Genomic DNA, 15082 nt, shown 5'->3' on the forward strand with positions numbered 1-15082 from the left:
TCTCAAGTTTGGAAGAAAATTAATCAAATGCGGGGAAAAATACGCACACAAGAATTCTAGCTCTTTTACATAAAAGTAATTTAGTAACCAATGATCAACAAATCGTCAATGTAATCGCCGAAAATTTTATAAAAGTTTTAAAAACAAGAATGTACTCAAAGAAACAAAAATCCTCCTGTACAATATTCTTCTACATGACCAGCCCATGGTCATGTAAAAGCTCAAAAAAATTGGTGAAGGAGATATCAAGGTAATTTAATACTGGTTGCATATCTTAATTCAACAGTATCTAAATAATTTGATTGTATATTAACTTCTATCGTTGATTGAATAATCCCTTCTAGCCAAATACATTCGAAGTCAAAATTTGTTTAATATAGCAACAATGGCTTACTTAATCTACTAGGCTCTTGAGACTGGAATCCGTGAATCGAATATATCTACAAAATAAATTTTATCCATTTTACAAAAATAACAGTTACAATGTTGGCGAGAGCGTTTTTGACAGTCTAAATTTTGGCGATTACTTTGGCCACACAAATTTGGCCAACTGTTGCTAAGAAACTTATTACACTACCTATCTATCGATATAACCATGTTTCTATATACTATATTATTTATCTATGGATATAACTGTCTACAGAGTATATACTCTGACTGTCTATAACTAAAACGGAGAAAATCATTATATGGACCCCGAAAAAACATAAAATTTAACTATTAGACATAAAAATAAACAAATACAATTGTATGTAAAAAAGTATGGCGTCATTTTAGTTATATTTGCTTAATAAATTCAATATTTTATTTATGCTATCTATACATATATGACTAGACTAATTTAGAACTACCTTTTAATGATATTAAACTATTTTATATTAAATATTAGGTATTCCTTACGACATTTCTGGGATCTATTAATAGTTACTGAATTTTGTTGCAATTAATATTCATAATTAGGCAACCAGTTATATCTACTAGATTTATTCGACATCTAGGGAATATTGTCTAAAATTAAAGAGAAATTAAATTACTTATGTACTATGTAGTTTAATCATAGATGTATAGATGTCGCTACTATTATTAAATTTGTGACATAAATATTATGTAAATTAAAATTAGACATGAATATTTTAAAAGACAACGGTAATATAGTAAATATTTATAAATAATATTTCTGTTTAAAACTTTTCACGTGTGGAGAATGTCCTAAAATTATATTATACAATTTTTTAAATTAAACGCTCTCGCCAAATTTTAACTGCCAAAAACGCTCTCACCAAAATTTTAACTGTCTTTTTTGTGAATAAATTATTATCTAATATTTATCCTAAAATTCGACATTCCAAAATTCATTATTTTTTAAATAATACAAAATGTGTTGTATATTACATGTTATTACATGTGACCACAATCGTTGTATTGCAAGGTCATCGTTTTAAGGTTTGCTTTCGGCTGAAATGAGAATATGTACATATCGCACCCTCAGTGCAAGACTGCAGTAAGTCAGAATAAGTAAGTTTCGAGATAAAGACGATTTCGTGCTAATATCGGTGAAATAAGACATAAGTTTTAAGAAAAATTAACATTTAATTATGATTTTGCATGCTTTTCAGCCTATATTACATTAACCAAAAATAGAAATTTAAATAAAATAATATTAATGCTAAAAAAATTAGGAATTTCAAAGTTACAACACTTTTGCACGGAGAAAATTGTTAATCACTACACATTTAGTATTAGAATTTTAAAGTTACAACACTTTTGCACAGAGAAAATTGTAAAAAATGTAGACACATTTTCTGTTAGTTGTTGTCCTTTTCTCGTATATAAGATACGTATATATATTTTAAGATAACTGTTTTCCTTTCATAAGAAAAAATACTTTTTGGCTGTAAATAATTAGTCTTAATTTACGTGGTTTTAATCCAATCTAATAAATAAATGGTCAAACGACATCGCACACATTTTATGGAAAATATACTGTCACACAAAGGACATAAAACTTACATGAATAGATTGGTCTCGTAAATCTTTGTTTATTGTCTCGGCCGTTAATGGATTACGTAGACACGCTGTACATTAAAATTAAACACCACAGATATAGATATTAAAATAACAAATATCTTACTTTTTTTGGGCCTTTCATGGCTTGTTATCGAAACCATTGCAATGTTCCGTGCAAAACTGTTGCAATTCTGTTACATTAGAATTACAACAGTTTTGCACGGAACTTATGTACAAAAACGTACGATAGTTAAACTGTTGTTGTTGTAATATTTAGCCGGTTAAGCATTTGAAAGTTACTAAAGTTTTACAGGGTATAGATATGCATGTTTACAATCGAATTCCATGATTACTTCATTTTCATAAAATTTTGAGTTACTGCAGTCTTGCACTGAGGGTATTATCATGATGGCATTGGTACCTACTATGGTCCAATGGAATGGAATTTCTAATCTCAGTGGTCTTATTATTATTTTTCGTAATTATCTACTGGTTCCATCGTTTTTTACGTTTAAGTTTATTAATATTACTCACAAACTAAAACCAAGAATCTTAGACGCAAGTACAAAAAATTTTGACATAAAATATAAAAGTAACCAAGAAACGTAGATTATTGTTTTTTTAAACGTAAATGGTATTTTGACCATAAAATAATTTATATGGAGGAAAAAATGTTGATTCTCAAGCACTTTTCCAGTTACAGGCACAATATTATAGAGTGCTCTGTGTGAATGATGTCTAATTAAAGGTTAAAATGGTTGGCAAAAAAATATCAAAAAACTCAAAGTTTTCTTAATACAAAGATTATATAATTATTGTAATCCTAATCTACATTTATTATAAAGTAACATGATGAAAACAGTCTCGTAGCAGGATCTTTGACAGTAAATCTAATATCATGTTTGCCTTTTGTTAGCGTCCCTTCTAAATTTTTAGCCCAGCTCGGAAAACTTGTTACATATTTCCAGTTGACATCTGTAATTGGCGATGGGAACCGTATATGAACCGTATTCGTGCCGTTTTCGGTCACTAAATTTTGTGAAGTTGGACAAGTTAACACTGGTGGTGGAGCTTCTAAAACAAAAAAAAAATAAAATAAAATTAGTAGCTTAATAGCTTAAATACAAGTTTAGTAATATTTGTTGTGTGTGTGCTGTTGGTTTCTTTTGACTGTGGAAGTAATATTTGTTGATTTGTATTATGCCTACGAAAATATACGCAGATATAAAGTAAATGACTGATTCTCATAACACTCACACTTTCATCCAAAAATTTTAATTTTTGAGACCCAAATAAATATAAAGCACATGTATTTTAAAATTAAAGACATTAAGGAGCGTAAGCGTTTTAACATTAAAGCCAAATATAGCAAATTTTTTTGAATTAAACGAATTAGATACCCCAACACCATGTACATATAAATTAATAATCATAAGTGTCAATAGAACTAAATAGATCATATGATTTATGGAATTGAGTATGCGAAACATGAGAACTGAATTCTGTTAATCGTTTTGAACAACTCAGAAAAGCTACCAGATTATAATTCAGACAATATCCAATTATTTTTTATAATTAAAAATACTTATAGCTAGGTAATTAAAAATACAAAAAAAATTAAAACAAAACCAATAATTGTTGCTAAAAAAGTATTTAATATAAAAAAATCAAATTTGTACATAAGTTTTCAGAATTAAAACAAAAAAAATAAATTTGAAGCCCTATAGTAAAAAATAAATTTGAAGCTATTAACGTTGCATGTGATAGTGTTAAGGAAATTCGGCGGTGATATAATCAAGGCTCCCCACTTTCTACAGGTGATGTTCGAAATCCTTGAAGAGATAGTCTGTGTTGTGTTCTTTTTAGAGTCTAGCTGTTTTATCAATATAGAGGATGCAGAGGCATAAAAAATTGGGCCACAATCAATTTTTGATCTAATTTAAGTCTTGTAAATTGTTAGCAGGGTACAAGATCGGAGCCCCAGTAGCTATTTGACAATGTTATTTGTCATTAGATTAAGTTTCTTATTACATGGCAATGTGTTCTTTCCAAGTATTAAGCTGTTTATCAACCCACATAACTAAGAATTTTACACATGGTTTGAAGGATAGCGATGTGTTCTTTTTTAAGAACACGATACCTACGGATTTTGTAACCGAGAATTGAAAACCTGTATTGCGAGATCACTATTAGAGTTTTTATAAAATTTTGAGGTTTTTGACTATATCATTAATGGCGACTAAGAAGAGTTTAGGGCTAATAAAATTGAGCCTTGGGGGATCCCATTTTCTTCCTTATATTTTTCGGAATAGTCGTTAGTCGTATTTTTAGAGAGGAAAATTCTTTTACAATACAAAACACAACAAACACAACAGACATACAACCGCTATAAATCAATGAGAAATGAAATGAATACTTTATTCAGACAAATAAAAAGGGAACACTGGCAGAGCTTCTTAAAACAGATGGAACACGACTTTTACGGAACACAAAAATAAATATGGAGAATGATCAGATGACAAAGAAAATAGATAAACAAACTAATCAAAACTAAACGCATTCAGATGGAAACATGGTCATATTACTTTCGATCCCTATTTGCTAAGGTTGAAGATAATGAACCACCAACATCAGAAGTGACGACAAACGAAAAAATAAACATTTAGGAGGGAGAGGTCAAGCAAGCGTTAAGGAAATTAAAAAATAAATCACCAGAGGAGGACAGAATACCGAATGAACTCCTAAAGTAAGGAGGATCAATCAACTCTTAGAGCTAATCAAAAAAATTATAGAACAAAAGGGAATACTACAATAATGGAAATCAAGCGTCCTAATAGCTCTCTTTAAAAAGGAAGACAAATCGGATTCGTAGAATTACAGTGACCAATTACCCATCAATCATTGTTTAATTGGGATACCAGATAACTGGTGTATTTGAAAAACGTGCAAGGTGGAAAGTAGAAGTAATTCCACACTGTCTACCTTCGATGGAGGGCCTAGAAGAAGTATTACAAGCCACATTGAGAGATAGGCGGCTCGGCGCAACTTATGTGATGGTCGTATACACGATTAAAAAATGGAGGATAGAATGTGGCGATGATGTGCTAGTGGTAAAAAAAGCATGTAGAACACCGAGCTCGCCAAAACGTTTTAAATCAGAAGATATGATCCAAGGAGAGAAGGCACTGAAAGAGGAAGCTGTGTGACAAGCTGGAAAATGACGTTTTTAAAAATTCTGGGGCGATTGGGGCTTTTGGACAATATGGACGCTCTGCTTTGCTACTCAAAGGGATGGGGAACTAATGGACGATTTGTTCTCTTTCGAGCATCATTAAACTACATAAAAAATGCTGTGTGATAAAATCGAGAAGGTAAGTAAGGGGTATGGGGCTTATCCCACAGACAGTATGATTTCTGTAAGGTAAATTTAAGGTAAATTGTGGTAGTGTTTCTTGGGAGTCCACGAGCGGAAGAAGCGGTTACACGTGGGTCTCTCTAATCCTCTTCCATGTCCAAAACGCTTTTAATACATTGCAGTGGGGCTGCGTGATGGGTCTTCTAAGACGAAGGAAATATCCTAAGGATCTGATGATATGATTCTTAAATAAGCAGTTGTGTTTGTCACTTTTAAGGGAACAGTAAAGTACTTCAGAGCCCTTTATCGTATTGCGTAATCAATTATCCTTTACATGGCCACAGTCTGGTAAAGTGCCGTAGAAATACTGGCTTATTCGAGGCTTATGGTGTGCCAGGATAGAATAACTCTGCTAGGTGTAGCATGTGGACGAGTCGTTGATCCCGGATCTGGGAATCTAATGCAGCTTTAAAATTATGGTTGCACGTTGCTTTTCTTAACCGGTTCAGGAGGACAAAATCCGCGGAATATCTTTACGGCGTCGGTTCGAACATTGTGACACATACCATATTGGAATGTGTTAGATACGGGGGCAAAAGAAATAAGAATAAGAAAGAGAGAGTATGTGATGAAATTTGATTCATGTGAGACAAATAGTGGAGAGAATAGTATGGGATGAAAGGTGACTAAAAGAGATCCATAGATATATGGAAACGGAGCTGTAAATTGTAATCGTTTTGGCAATATCGGATTTAGTAACTCCCATATATAACTAAAATGTTGAAAATTGTATTGCTTTTAAATTGATTTTATAAAGATTAATGTATATATAATCCAGTGGTCAGAGATTTGATCACTACAAATGAGACAAATAAGCCGAAAATTTGGTAAGAATGTCAATTTTTGGTCAAAATAGAGCTTGTTCGTATGATTTTTATAGTTCAGTGACTTTTCGTCTCTGACGACTGAACTATATTACATTTGAGATTACAGAGTTTGAGCAAATAACGTATTTTTTTTTGTTTTATAACAAATTTTTGTGTATTGGTGTTTCCATAATATTTTGTGCCAGATATGATATATTTTATTCGTCAAAAAGTGAATATAATAGCTATTAATTAATTGAATTATCATCATCATTTTTGGCTCGACAATCCTTTGTGGATCCTGGCCTGCTCTAAGTCTAAATGATATTAAATTAAATAAAACTTTCGGGTTGTAACTAGATGTTGTGAAGATTTATGAGTATATTACCTATACACTTTCCATTTTGTTTTCCTTGCCATTCCCCATTGATTCCGCACACAAAATTATAATCTCCTGTTAATTTATATCCGTAAGGACATACAAGTTCACAAGCAGTGCCAGGACTATTAATAATTCTTCTACGACCTTTTTTGGTAAACGATTGGAAAGCTCCTTTTCTTGTACATCTAATGAAACCTCTGGATGGTGGAAAAAGAGGTTTGCATACTACATTGTTCGTAGACTGATCGCTTTGCATATCTGTCATGTCGAGACACATATAGGAGCCTTGAGTGTTGATGCAGGTTTTGCAGGTTTGTAACATTTCTTCTGTTTCACATTCATTTATATCTAGAAAAAAATATATACATTATGTCAACCCGCTACCCATCGTTTTAAATTATTTATTGTTATGAAATATTATTAAAAATATACTTTAATAATGCAATTAAGAATTCCAAAAATACTTTTCGTAGTTTTAAATTATAGAAATTTTTTTACCTTGACATGTTTTCCAATCTGAGGACAATTCCATGCCATCGGGACAACTACAAAATGAGCGACCAAGAGCATTAATGCAGTTATGGGAACAACCACCATTATTAGTTTTGCACTCGTCTACATCTTCGCAAGAGTGGCCATCAGTACCTTGAAATGGAAAGACAAAATACATCAAACAAAATAATGTAACAATTTTTAAAGTAGTCTAAAATAAACTATCAGCTCTATCGCCATCTATTGAGCAAACGGATTATTCCATGAAGCAAAAGGGAAAATTCTATAAAACAGCCACAAGACCAGCTGTAATGTACGGAACTGAAAGTTGGGTAGTTGAAAATAAAGAAAAACAACGAATGCATGCGACGGGAATGCGAATGCTTAGATGGATGAGTGGAGTGACAAAAAAGGATAAAGTTAGGAATAAGTATATTAGGGAAAGTCTAGGGTTGACAACAATTGTTGCCAAGATAAGAGAGCATAGGTTAATATGGTTTGGTCATGTTCAACGTACAGACGCTAATCACCCAATACGAATAATTACTGATCTGCGGGTTCCTGGTAATAGTAAGAAAGGAAGACCAAGAAAGACCTGGGTGGAGACGCTTAGGCAGGACATGTCGGTAAATGATATGACCCAAGATAGACACTTACGAAGAAATGTAATTAGGGAAGCCGACCCTGCATACGGATAAAGGCAAAGAAAATGATAATGATGATGAAGAGTTAGAGCATGGAGAACAGTTACCAGAAATAGAAGTAAATGGAGGATTGTTCTGAAGAATGTTTTGGCTCATAATGAGCTATGACTCCGCTAATGATGATGATGATGATCTAAGATAGAAATTTGTGGATAAACGATTACGGAAGCTAATTCTATATAGAGATTAGGTTAAAAAATAATAATGGTGATTTGCAGCATATCATCTAACTGAACTCAATCAAATACCTTTGGTATATGCAACTGCAAAGGAGTGAACTTTTTTTTAATTCATGAAATATTTTTTTAATCTAAAAAATATGTGTAATCTATGTAACAAACTTACTTAATTTGGTTCCTTTAAGACCTGCACAGCTACAATTGTATGACCCAAAAGTATTGCGGCAAGTATCTTGGCATGGCCCGTGACCATTTCTTAGTAAGCACTCATTGATATCCTGGCAGGATTTTCTGTCATCGGCAGTGGTTAATCCACTCGGACATTTACAAGAATATGATCCTATTTGATTCACGCACTCTTTTTCGCAACCTCCGTTATTCGTTTTACACTCATCTATATCTAAAATAAAATTTAAAAATGTCTTAAGTTGAGAATATCTCAAATTAGAAAAATTAATCAGACAGTTAATTTTTTTCATAGATGCCATTTGTTATATACTATGACTAATTGGTTTATTGTAATCTTCCATTCAAATTTGTCAACTTTAAATTTTTTGTTTTTATTGCAGAGAAATAGACCGAGTATATTTCACAAGACCCTGTGACAGTAATAACCGAGGAAACTGAAATCACAAAGAACGGTATAACTAAAGCGTCAAAGAAATCCAAAAACAACAAAGCACCAGAACCAGGGTACATAAAAATGGAACTTTTGAAATGTGGAGCTATTTTATTGAGTGTTGTTCAACAAAATCGAAGCAGGAGAGAAGATTCCAGCTGAGTCTAATCTGTCATACATGTCCTCCATTTTCAAAAAGGTGACAAAAGGTCAACAAATAACTATAGTGGGATTAGTGCAATGCCTTCAATACTAAGAATCTTTTATACACTTATAAAAGAAAAAATAGAATAACACATTGACCATTTTGGTGAAGAACAACTGGATTCCGAAAAGCTAGACCATGTCTAGATAATATATTCATTATAAGACAAGTAGTAGAAAATAACAAAAAGAAAAATATTGAAACATATATGATATTTATCGACTTAAAGAAAGCATATAGCGTGCCCAGAAAACAACTATGGGATGCAATGAGGAGAATGCACGTTAGAGAGAAATGGGTGAATATAGCGTAAAGACTGTATAAAGAAACAGAGGGGTAAATAAAATTAGGCAATAAAATAATAAAAATAATCACCGCAACAAAAGGCGTCAAACAAGGATGTGGTCTATCACCTACACTTTTTAACAGACATATGGATCAGGCTTTGAAAATATTGTGTAGAAATGCGGAACAATGATCATACCAGTACAAGAGAATATATATATTCATTTAATATTTTTCACAGATCAAGCCATTTTTGTACAAGACAGACATAATAAGCAAATTAAAGGAAAAAATATGAGCTATGGGTACTTAAATAAATATGTGTATTTATGTATTGGATCCGAGGTTGCAGATTTGAACTTAAATTTAGAAGAAGAGACTATTAAGAGAGATAAGACGTTTAAGTATTTAGGATCAATGATAAGCCGAGATGGTACTTGTATAAAATATATAGAAGTGAAAATAGCACGGCAAAAACAAGCTACAATAACACTCCATACAGTGATATGAAACATCATTCTAACCAAAGAAAATAAAAAAAGTCTTTCAGAGTATAGTACTGAATATTACCCTATATCGAGCGGAAGTGTGATCAATGACAACAATAATACGAAATCAAATAAGAACAGTTGAATTCGATTATGTATATGGGACGATGTATACAAATCACCAGAGAGGATGCAATGACAACAGAGAGAATATGAAACACAATGTAAGTAGAATATTCAATTACAAAAAAATTGGAAAACAGAGCCCCGCATTACGGGCATATACAAAAATTACAGGGCACAGGTGGCCAAAAAGAATATTGCACTGGGACTAGCCGAGAAGAAGACGAAGAGATAATCTGATATGAGATGGAAAATGTACATAGAGAATGCTATAATAGATAGAGACCTCAGAGAAGGTGACTGGAAGAATAAAGTGCTGTGGAGTACGAAAACGGCCAGCTCATAATGGCAAAAAGCCAGAAGATAAACTCTGATCTCAACCATTCTCTGGGTATTTTTGCAGTGTTATAGTTATTTTTTTTTGAAAATAGAAAGTTGTGATTATTATAAAAAGAGTTTTGTTGAAAGTAAAGTATTTCCGTGGGGAGAATCGATCGAGCAATCGAAGTGTAAACACGCTATCAGTTATAGCAATTAGTGATAATTGAATTTTTAATTTTACCAAGTTTAAAATAATTATTCATAATTTTTATCTACTTATAGTTAATTTTCCTAATCAAATAAGTATGTAGTGATAAGTAGTAGTGAGTGCAGTCTCTTTGCATCTTTAAAACTAAAGTAAGATGCACAATTATTATTTTATTTTGAAGTAAATAAACAATCTACTTAAAGTAAGAAATAAAAACAAAGACAGGTTTCTTATTAATTAGTTTTCGTGCCTCTTATCAGTCTGATTTGCTTCAAGGCAGGACCGGCCTGAGGGGGTACAAATAGTTATTTGGAAATAATGGAACTTCAAAATAATGCTGCAATTATTACTGTCAACAATACTAACAATCAACAACAAAGTTACTCAAGAGCTCTTACCCAACCGAAATTCCCTTTAAAAAATTAAGCTATAATTTTCAACTCCCTTAATGGAATAAAACTAGAAGAATATCTTATATCCATCGGAACGAAAATTAGTCCGAAAAATATACTTTTCTCGTCTAGGATATCTAACAATAGAATATGTGTTTATCTATCCAGTGTGGCAAAGGTCGATGAATTCATGAACACTGACAATGGAATAATTACAGTAAATTCAGAACAAATTCAAACTCGCAGATTCATTACTCCAAGCCAACGCTTATTATTATCTAATGTGTGTCCATCTATCCCACATGATTGTATAGAACAAGAACTCCGAGAACAAGGCTATAACTTAGTATCTCCTTTAAATTTTCTCAGAATTGGGACAACCAACCCTGAGTATAAACACATTCTTAGTTTTCGTCGTTACATCTATATATCACCTCCCAACAATACGGTCCCAGACTCGATTTTATTATCTCATGATAACATATCATATCGTATTTTTTTGTCTCATGAAAGCCAGCTGTGTTCAAAGTGTAATCAAACAGGTCATTTCTCAAACAATTGCTTAACTGCAGTAAGTCAAGAGCCTACAAACAATACCAACATCCCTACCTCACCAAATGAAATCCCTATCATGACAACTGTACAACTAAATGAAAAATCTTCACCTTCCCAACCTCTAACCCATAACATAGCACCAAATACACAAAATAATAATAACGATATAGATAAACAACCAACCACAGACATATCTACGCCTTCCCCAAAAATAAAGGAATCAGAAAATGTACAACAAACAAGTTCCAAACGCAGTATTACAGACGTAATAACACCTCCTCCGTCCTCACAAACTGAAGTTACATTTTTAGTACCAACTACGCAGAGAAAGAAGAAATCCAAAACTGATACTGAAGAAGAATCATGCTTGCCCAAAACATATGAACCAAAATCTAATGAAATACTGCCGTTACTGGAACCAACTAGGAAAATATTCGAAGAAGAATCGCTTAAACTCAGTTTTGATGAAATCGTCGATTTCTTTGTAAATGTTAAAGGAAACACAGATCAGTTAAGCTTAGTTAAAACATATACCGAGAATGTTCATGATTTTTTGAACCTATTAGCTAAAATTCATCCTTATTACAAAGACCGAAGTATGAAAAACAGAAGCACGAGAATAAGACGTAAGATTATGAAGCAACTAAAAATGGACCCGATAGCAATGAAGATATATCTAGAAGAAGAATCCGACACCTCTGTCGATTCAGCGTAAAGTACATAGTAAATAGAAGCAATGGCGTCCATAATACAATGGAACGTAAACGGTTTCTTCAGCCGTTACGAAATGCTAAAGCATATTATCTCTGAAATCAACCCAATGATACTTTGTTTACAAGAAACCAACTTTAAGGATTCTAGCCATGCATTCAAGTTTCAAAAATACTCAAACTTTTTCAAACACAGACAAAACGCTGATATAGCCAGTGGAGGGGTTGCTATTTACGTCGATAAACAATATGAAGCCCAGCAATTACAAATCAACACACATAGCTTTGAAGCAGTAGCGATTACAGTAAACATGGAACAAACAATCAATATTTGCAACATATATTTACCTCCTGATCAAATTATAGTCCAAGAAGATTTTGATAATCTACTGCAACAAATCCCCAGCCCCCGCATTATTTTAGGCGATTTTAATTCACACAATCCTATGTGGGGTTCAACAAAAACTAACGCTAGAGGAAAGATTGTGGAATTTTGTATGACCTCACAAAATCTTAATTTGTTAAACGATGGTAGACCCACCAGATTTAGCATTCAAACGGGTAGTCAGTCGGCCATCGACATATCTTTATGTGATCCAATGTTATCCCCAACACTAGAATGGGACGTTATCCCGTACCTATACGGAAGTGACCACTATCCCATTAAAATTACGTTTCCACAACAAAAAAATAACAATATTACCACAACCCCATCGAAATGGAATACAAAAAATGCAGACTGGGAGAACTTTACAAAATACATACAAAATGAAATAAACAACATAAAAGATATTACTCTTAATGACATAGATAAAGACCTAGATACCTTCATATCAATAATTAAAAAAGCAGCAGAAAATCATATTGGAAAAACAAAAACACTAAAATATCATAAACCTTTACCATGGTGGACCACAGAATGCAAAGAAGCCGTAAAAACGTATAAAAGAGCCTTCAATAGGTATAATCATCACAAAACGAGTGAAAATATGGTAAAATACAAAAAACGTCGAGCAGACGCTAGATATATTCTCAAAAAATGCAGGAAAACATCATGGCAAAAATTCGTTGCAAGTATAAATAGTTCTACCCCAGCAAGTAAAGTGTGGCAAAATATAAGGAAAATATCTGGAAAAAAATGTTCAAATAAAATACCTTTCCTGGCAAAAGATAACAAAATTATAAGCGACCGAAAAGAAATTGCGGAGCTATTCGCCGGTGAATTTGAGTCAAATTCAAGTAACGATAACTATTCACCGGAATTTAAGCTCAAGAAACAAAGCATAGAAAAAACGAAGTTGGAATACTACTCTCAAGATGATAATATACTAAATGTGCCAATTACAAGGCAAGAACTAAGGGATGCCCTAATGTCAACTAAAAACTCCGCTCCAGGTCCAGACGGCATACCATTAATTTTTTTGTTAAACCTACCAGAAAGTGGAATGTCTTGGCTGCTAAAATTATACAATTTTATATGGACAAATCAGGTCTTTCCATCTGTATGGTCGGACAGCATTATAATTCCTCTGCTCAAGCCCAACAAAGACAAAACAAAGGTAGACTCGTACCGTCCTATATCACTCACTAATGTATCCTGCAAAGTTCTAGAAAAAATTATAAACAAAAGACTATTGTGGTACTTAGAACAAGAAAAACATTTAATTCCACAGCAAAGTGGCTTCCGTCAAAATAGATCATGCGTAGATAATCTATTAGATTTAGAATCAGAGATACACGAGGGTTTTGCAAATAATCAAGAAACCATCGCAGTGTTTTTCGATATTACCAAGGCGTACGATACAGTTTGGAGGTTTAACATTATATCAAAATTACACAAATGGGGAATCAGGGGTAATATGCTAAGATTCATAGAAAACTTTCTTCAGTCAAGAGCTTTCTCTGTGCGCGCCGATAATTCCACTTCAACAAAAAGAATTCAGGAAAACGGAACACCTCAGGGATCAGTTATGAGCCCAACTCTCTTTCTTGTCGCTATCAACGATATACTGGATCATTGCTCCCCGCTAGTTAAGGGAAGACTATATGCCGATGATCTGGTTTTATTTGCAAAGGGCAAGAATATAAAAATGTTTCAAAAACACTTACAAGAATCCATTTACAAACTAGAGATATGGTCTACATCAGTAGGTGTACAATTCTCCACACTAAAAACAAGATGCATGATTTTCTCAAGAAGGCACCGGATGCAAAGAACTACACTAAAGCTGTGTGGCAAGCCGCTGCCATTCTCAGACAAAATTAATTTTCTCGGAATAATATTCGACCAAAAACTAACATGGAAACATCATATTTCAGAAATAAAAAAGTCTTGCCAAAGTGGATTAAACGTAATGAAAACATTATCAAATAAAAAATGGGGAACCGACGAAACCACATTATTAAATATTTATAAGTCACTTGTTAGATCAAAAATAGATTATGGGGCTATTGTATATGACTCGGCTAAAAAACACGTTACCAATCAACTTGAAATCATTCAAAACACAGCACTTCGGATCGCCACAGGTGCATTTAGAACCACACCCGTTAAGAATCTCCAATGTCTTACAGGAGAACCACCTCTTACCCTACGAAGGAAGTATCTAAGCCTTTCGTATGCATCTTCAGTTGCCAGTAACAAATTCCACCCAGTGTTTCGAAATACATTTACGGACCGGTATCTAGAAGCTTATAAAAAAAGTAAGTTCGATCCACCTTTCTATGAAAGAGTCCGAAGAAATTTAAAAGATCTGCAACTGCAAATTCCTGACCTCTATCCTTCAAATCTAAAAACTCCCCCTCCCTGGTTAATCATGATTCCCGAGATCAATACGACACTACTCCAATATCACAAATCAGAGACATCACCAAATGTAATCAGACAGTCATTTTTAAAAGAACTCGAGACTTGCGGGGAAAGTTTTTGCATTTATACAGATGCCTCCAAATCTGCAAACGACGTAGGAGCAGCATTTGTCACTCCACATGCATCCTTCCAATTTAAATTAAGGTCGGCCACCTCTATATACTCAGCAGAGTTATATGCAATATTACAAGCCCTCATTCATATCAAAAGTACAAAACAGTCTTCCTCCGTCATTATCTCAGATTCTCTAAACTCGTTAACAACAATTGTTCAACTATTCACTAAGAACCCTATAGCCTTACTTATCAAGAAAGAACTTGCA

The 15082-nt window shown here is 33.1% G+C and overlaps 1 protein-coding gene across 2 annotated transcripts in view; it reads right to left on the reverse strand.

Annotated features, from left to right (window-relative positions):
- Positions 1 to 2784: 2784 nt before the first annotated feature.
- Positions 2785 to 15082, reverse strand: part of LOC140450325 (uncharacterized) — a 76499-nt gene continuing 64201 nt past the window's right edge. For both annotated transcript variants that reach the window (XM_072543902.1, XM_072543903.1), the window contains exons 5-8: positions 8152 to 8385; positions 7109 to 7255; positions 6617 to 6958; positions 2785 to 3081 (exon numbers count right to left, since the gene is read on the reverse strand). In XM_072543902.1, coding sequence (XP_072400003.1) covers positions 2831 to 3081; positions 6617 to 6958; positions 7109 to 7255; positions 8152 to 8385 — 974 coding nt within the window. In that variant the 3' untranslated portion in view covers positions 2785 to 2830. The remainder of the gene's footprint in view (positions 3082 to 6616; positions 6959 to 7108; positions 7256 to 8151; positions 8386 to 15082) is intronic.

This window comes from Diabrotica undecimpunctata, chromosome 9 (genome assembly GCF_040954645.1).
Source record: "Diabrotica undecimpunctata isolate CICGRU chromosome 9, icDiaUnde3, whole genome shotgun sequence".
NCBI lineage: Eukaryota > Metazoa > Arthropoda > Insecta > Coleoptera > Chrysomelidae > Diabrotica > Diabrotica undecimpunctata.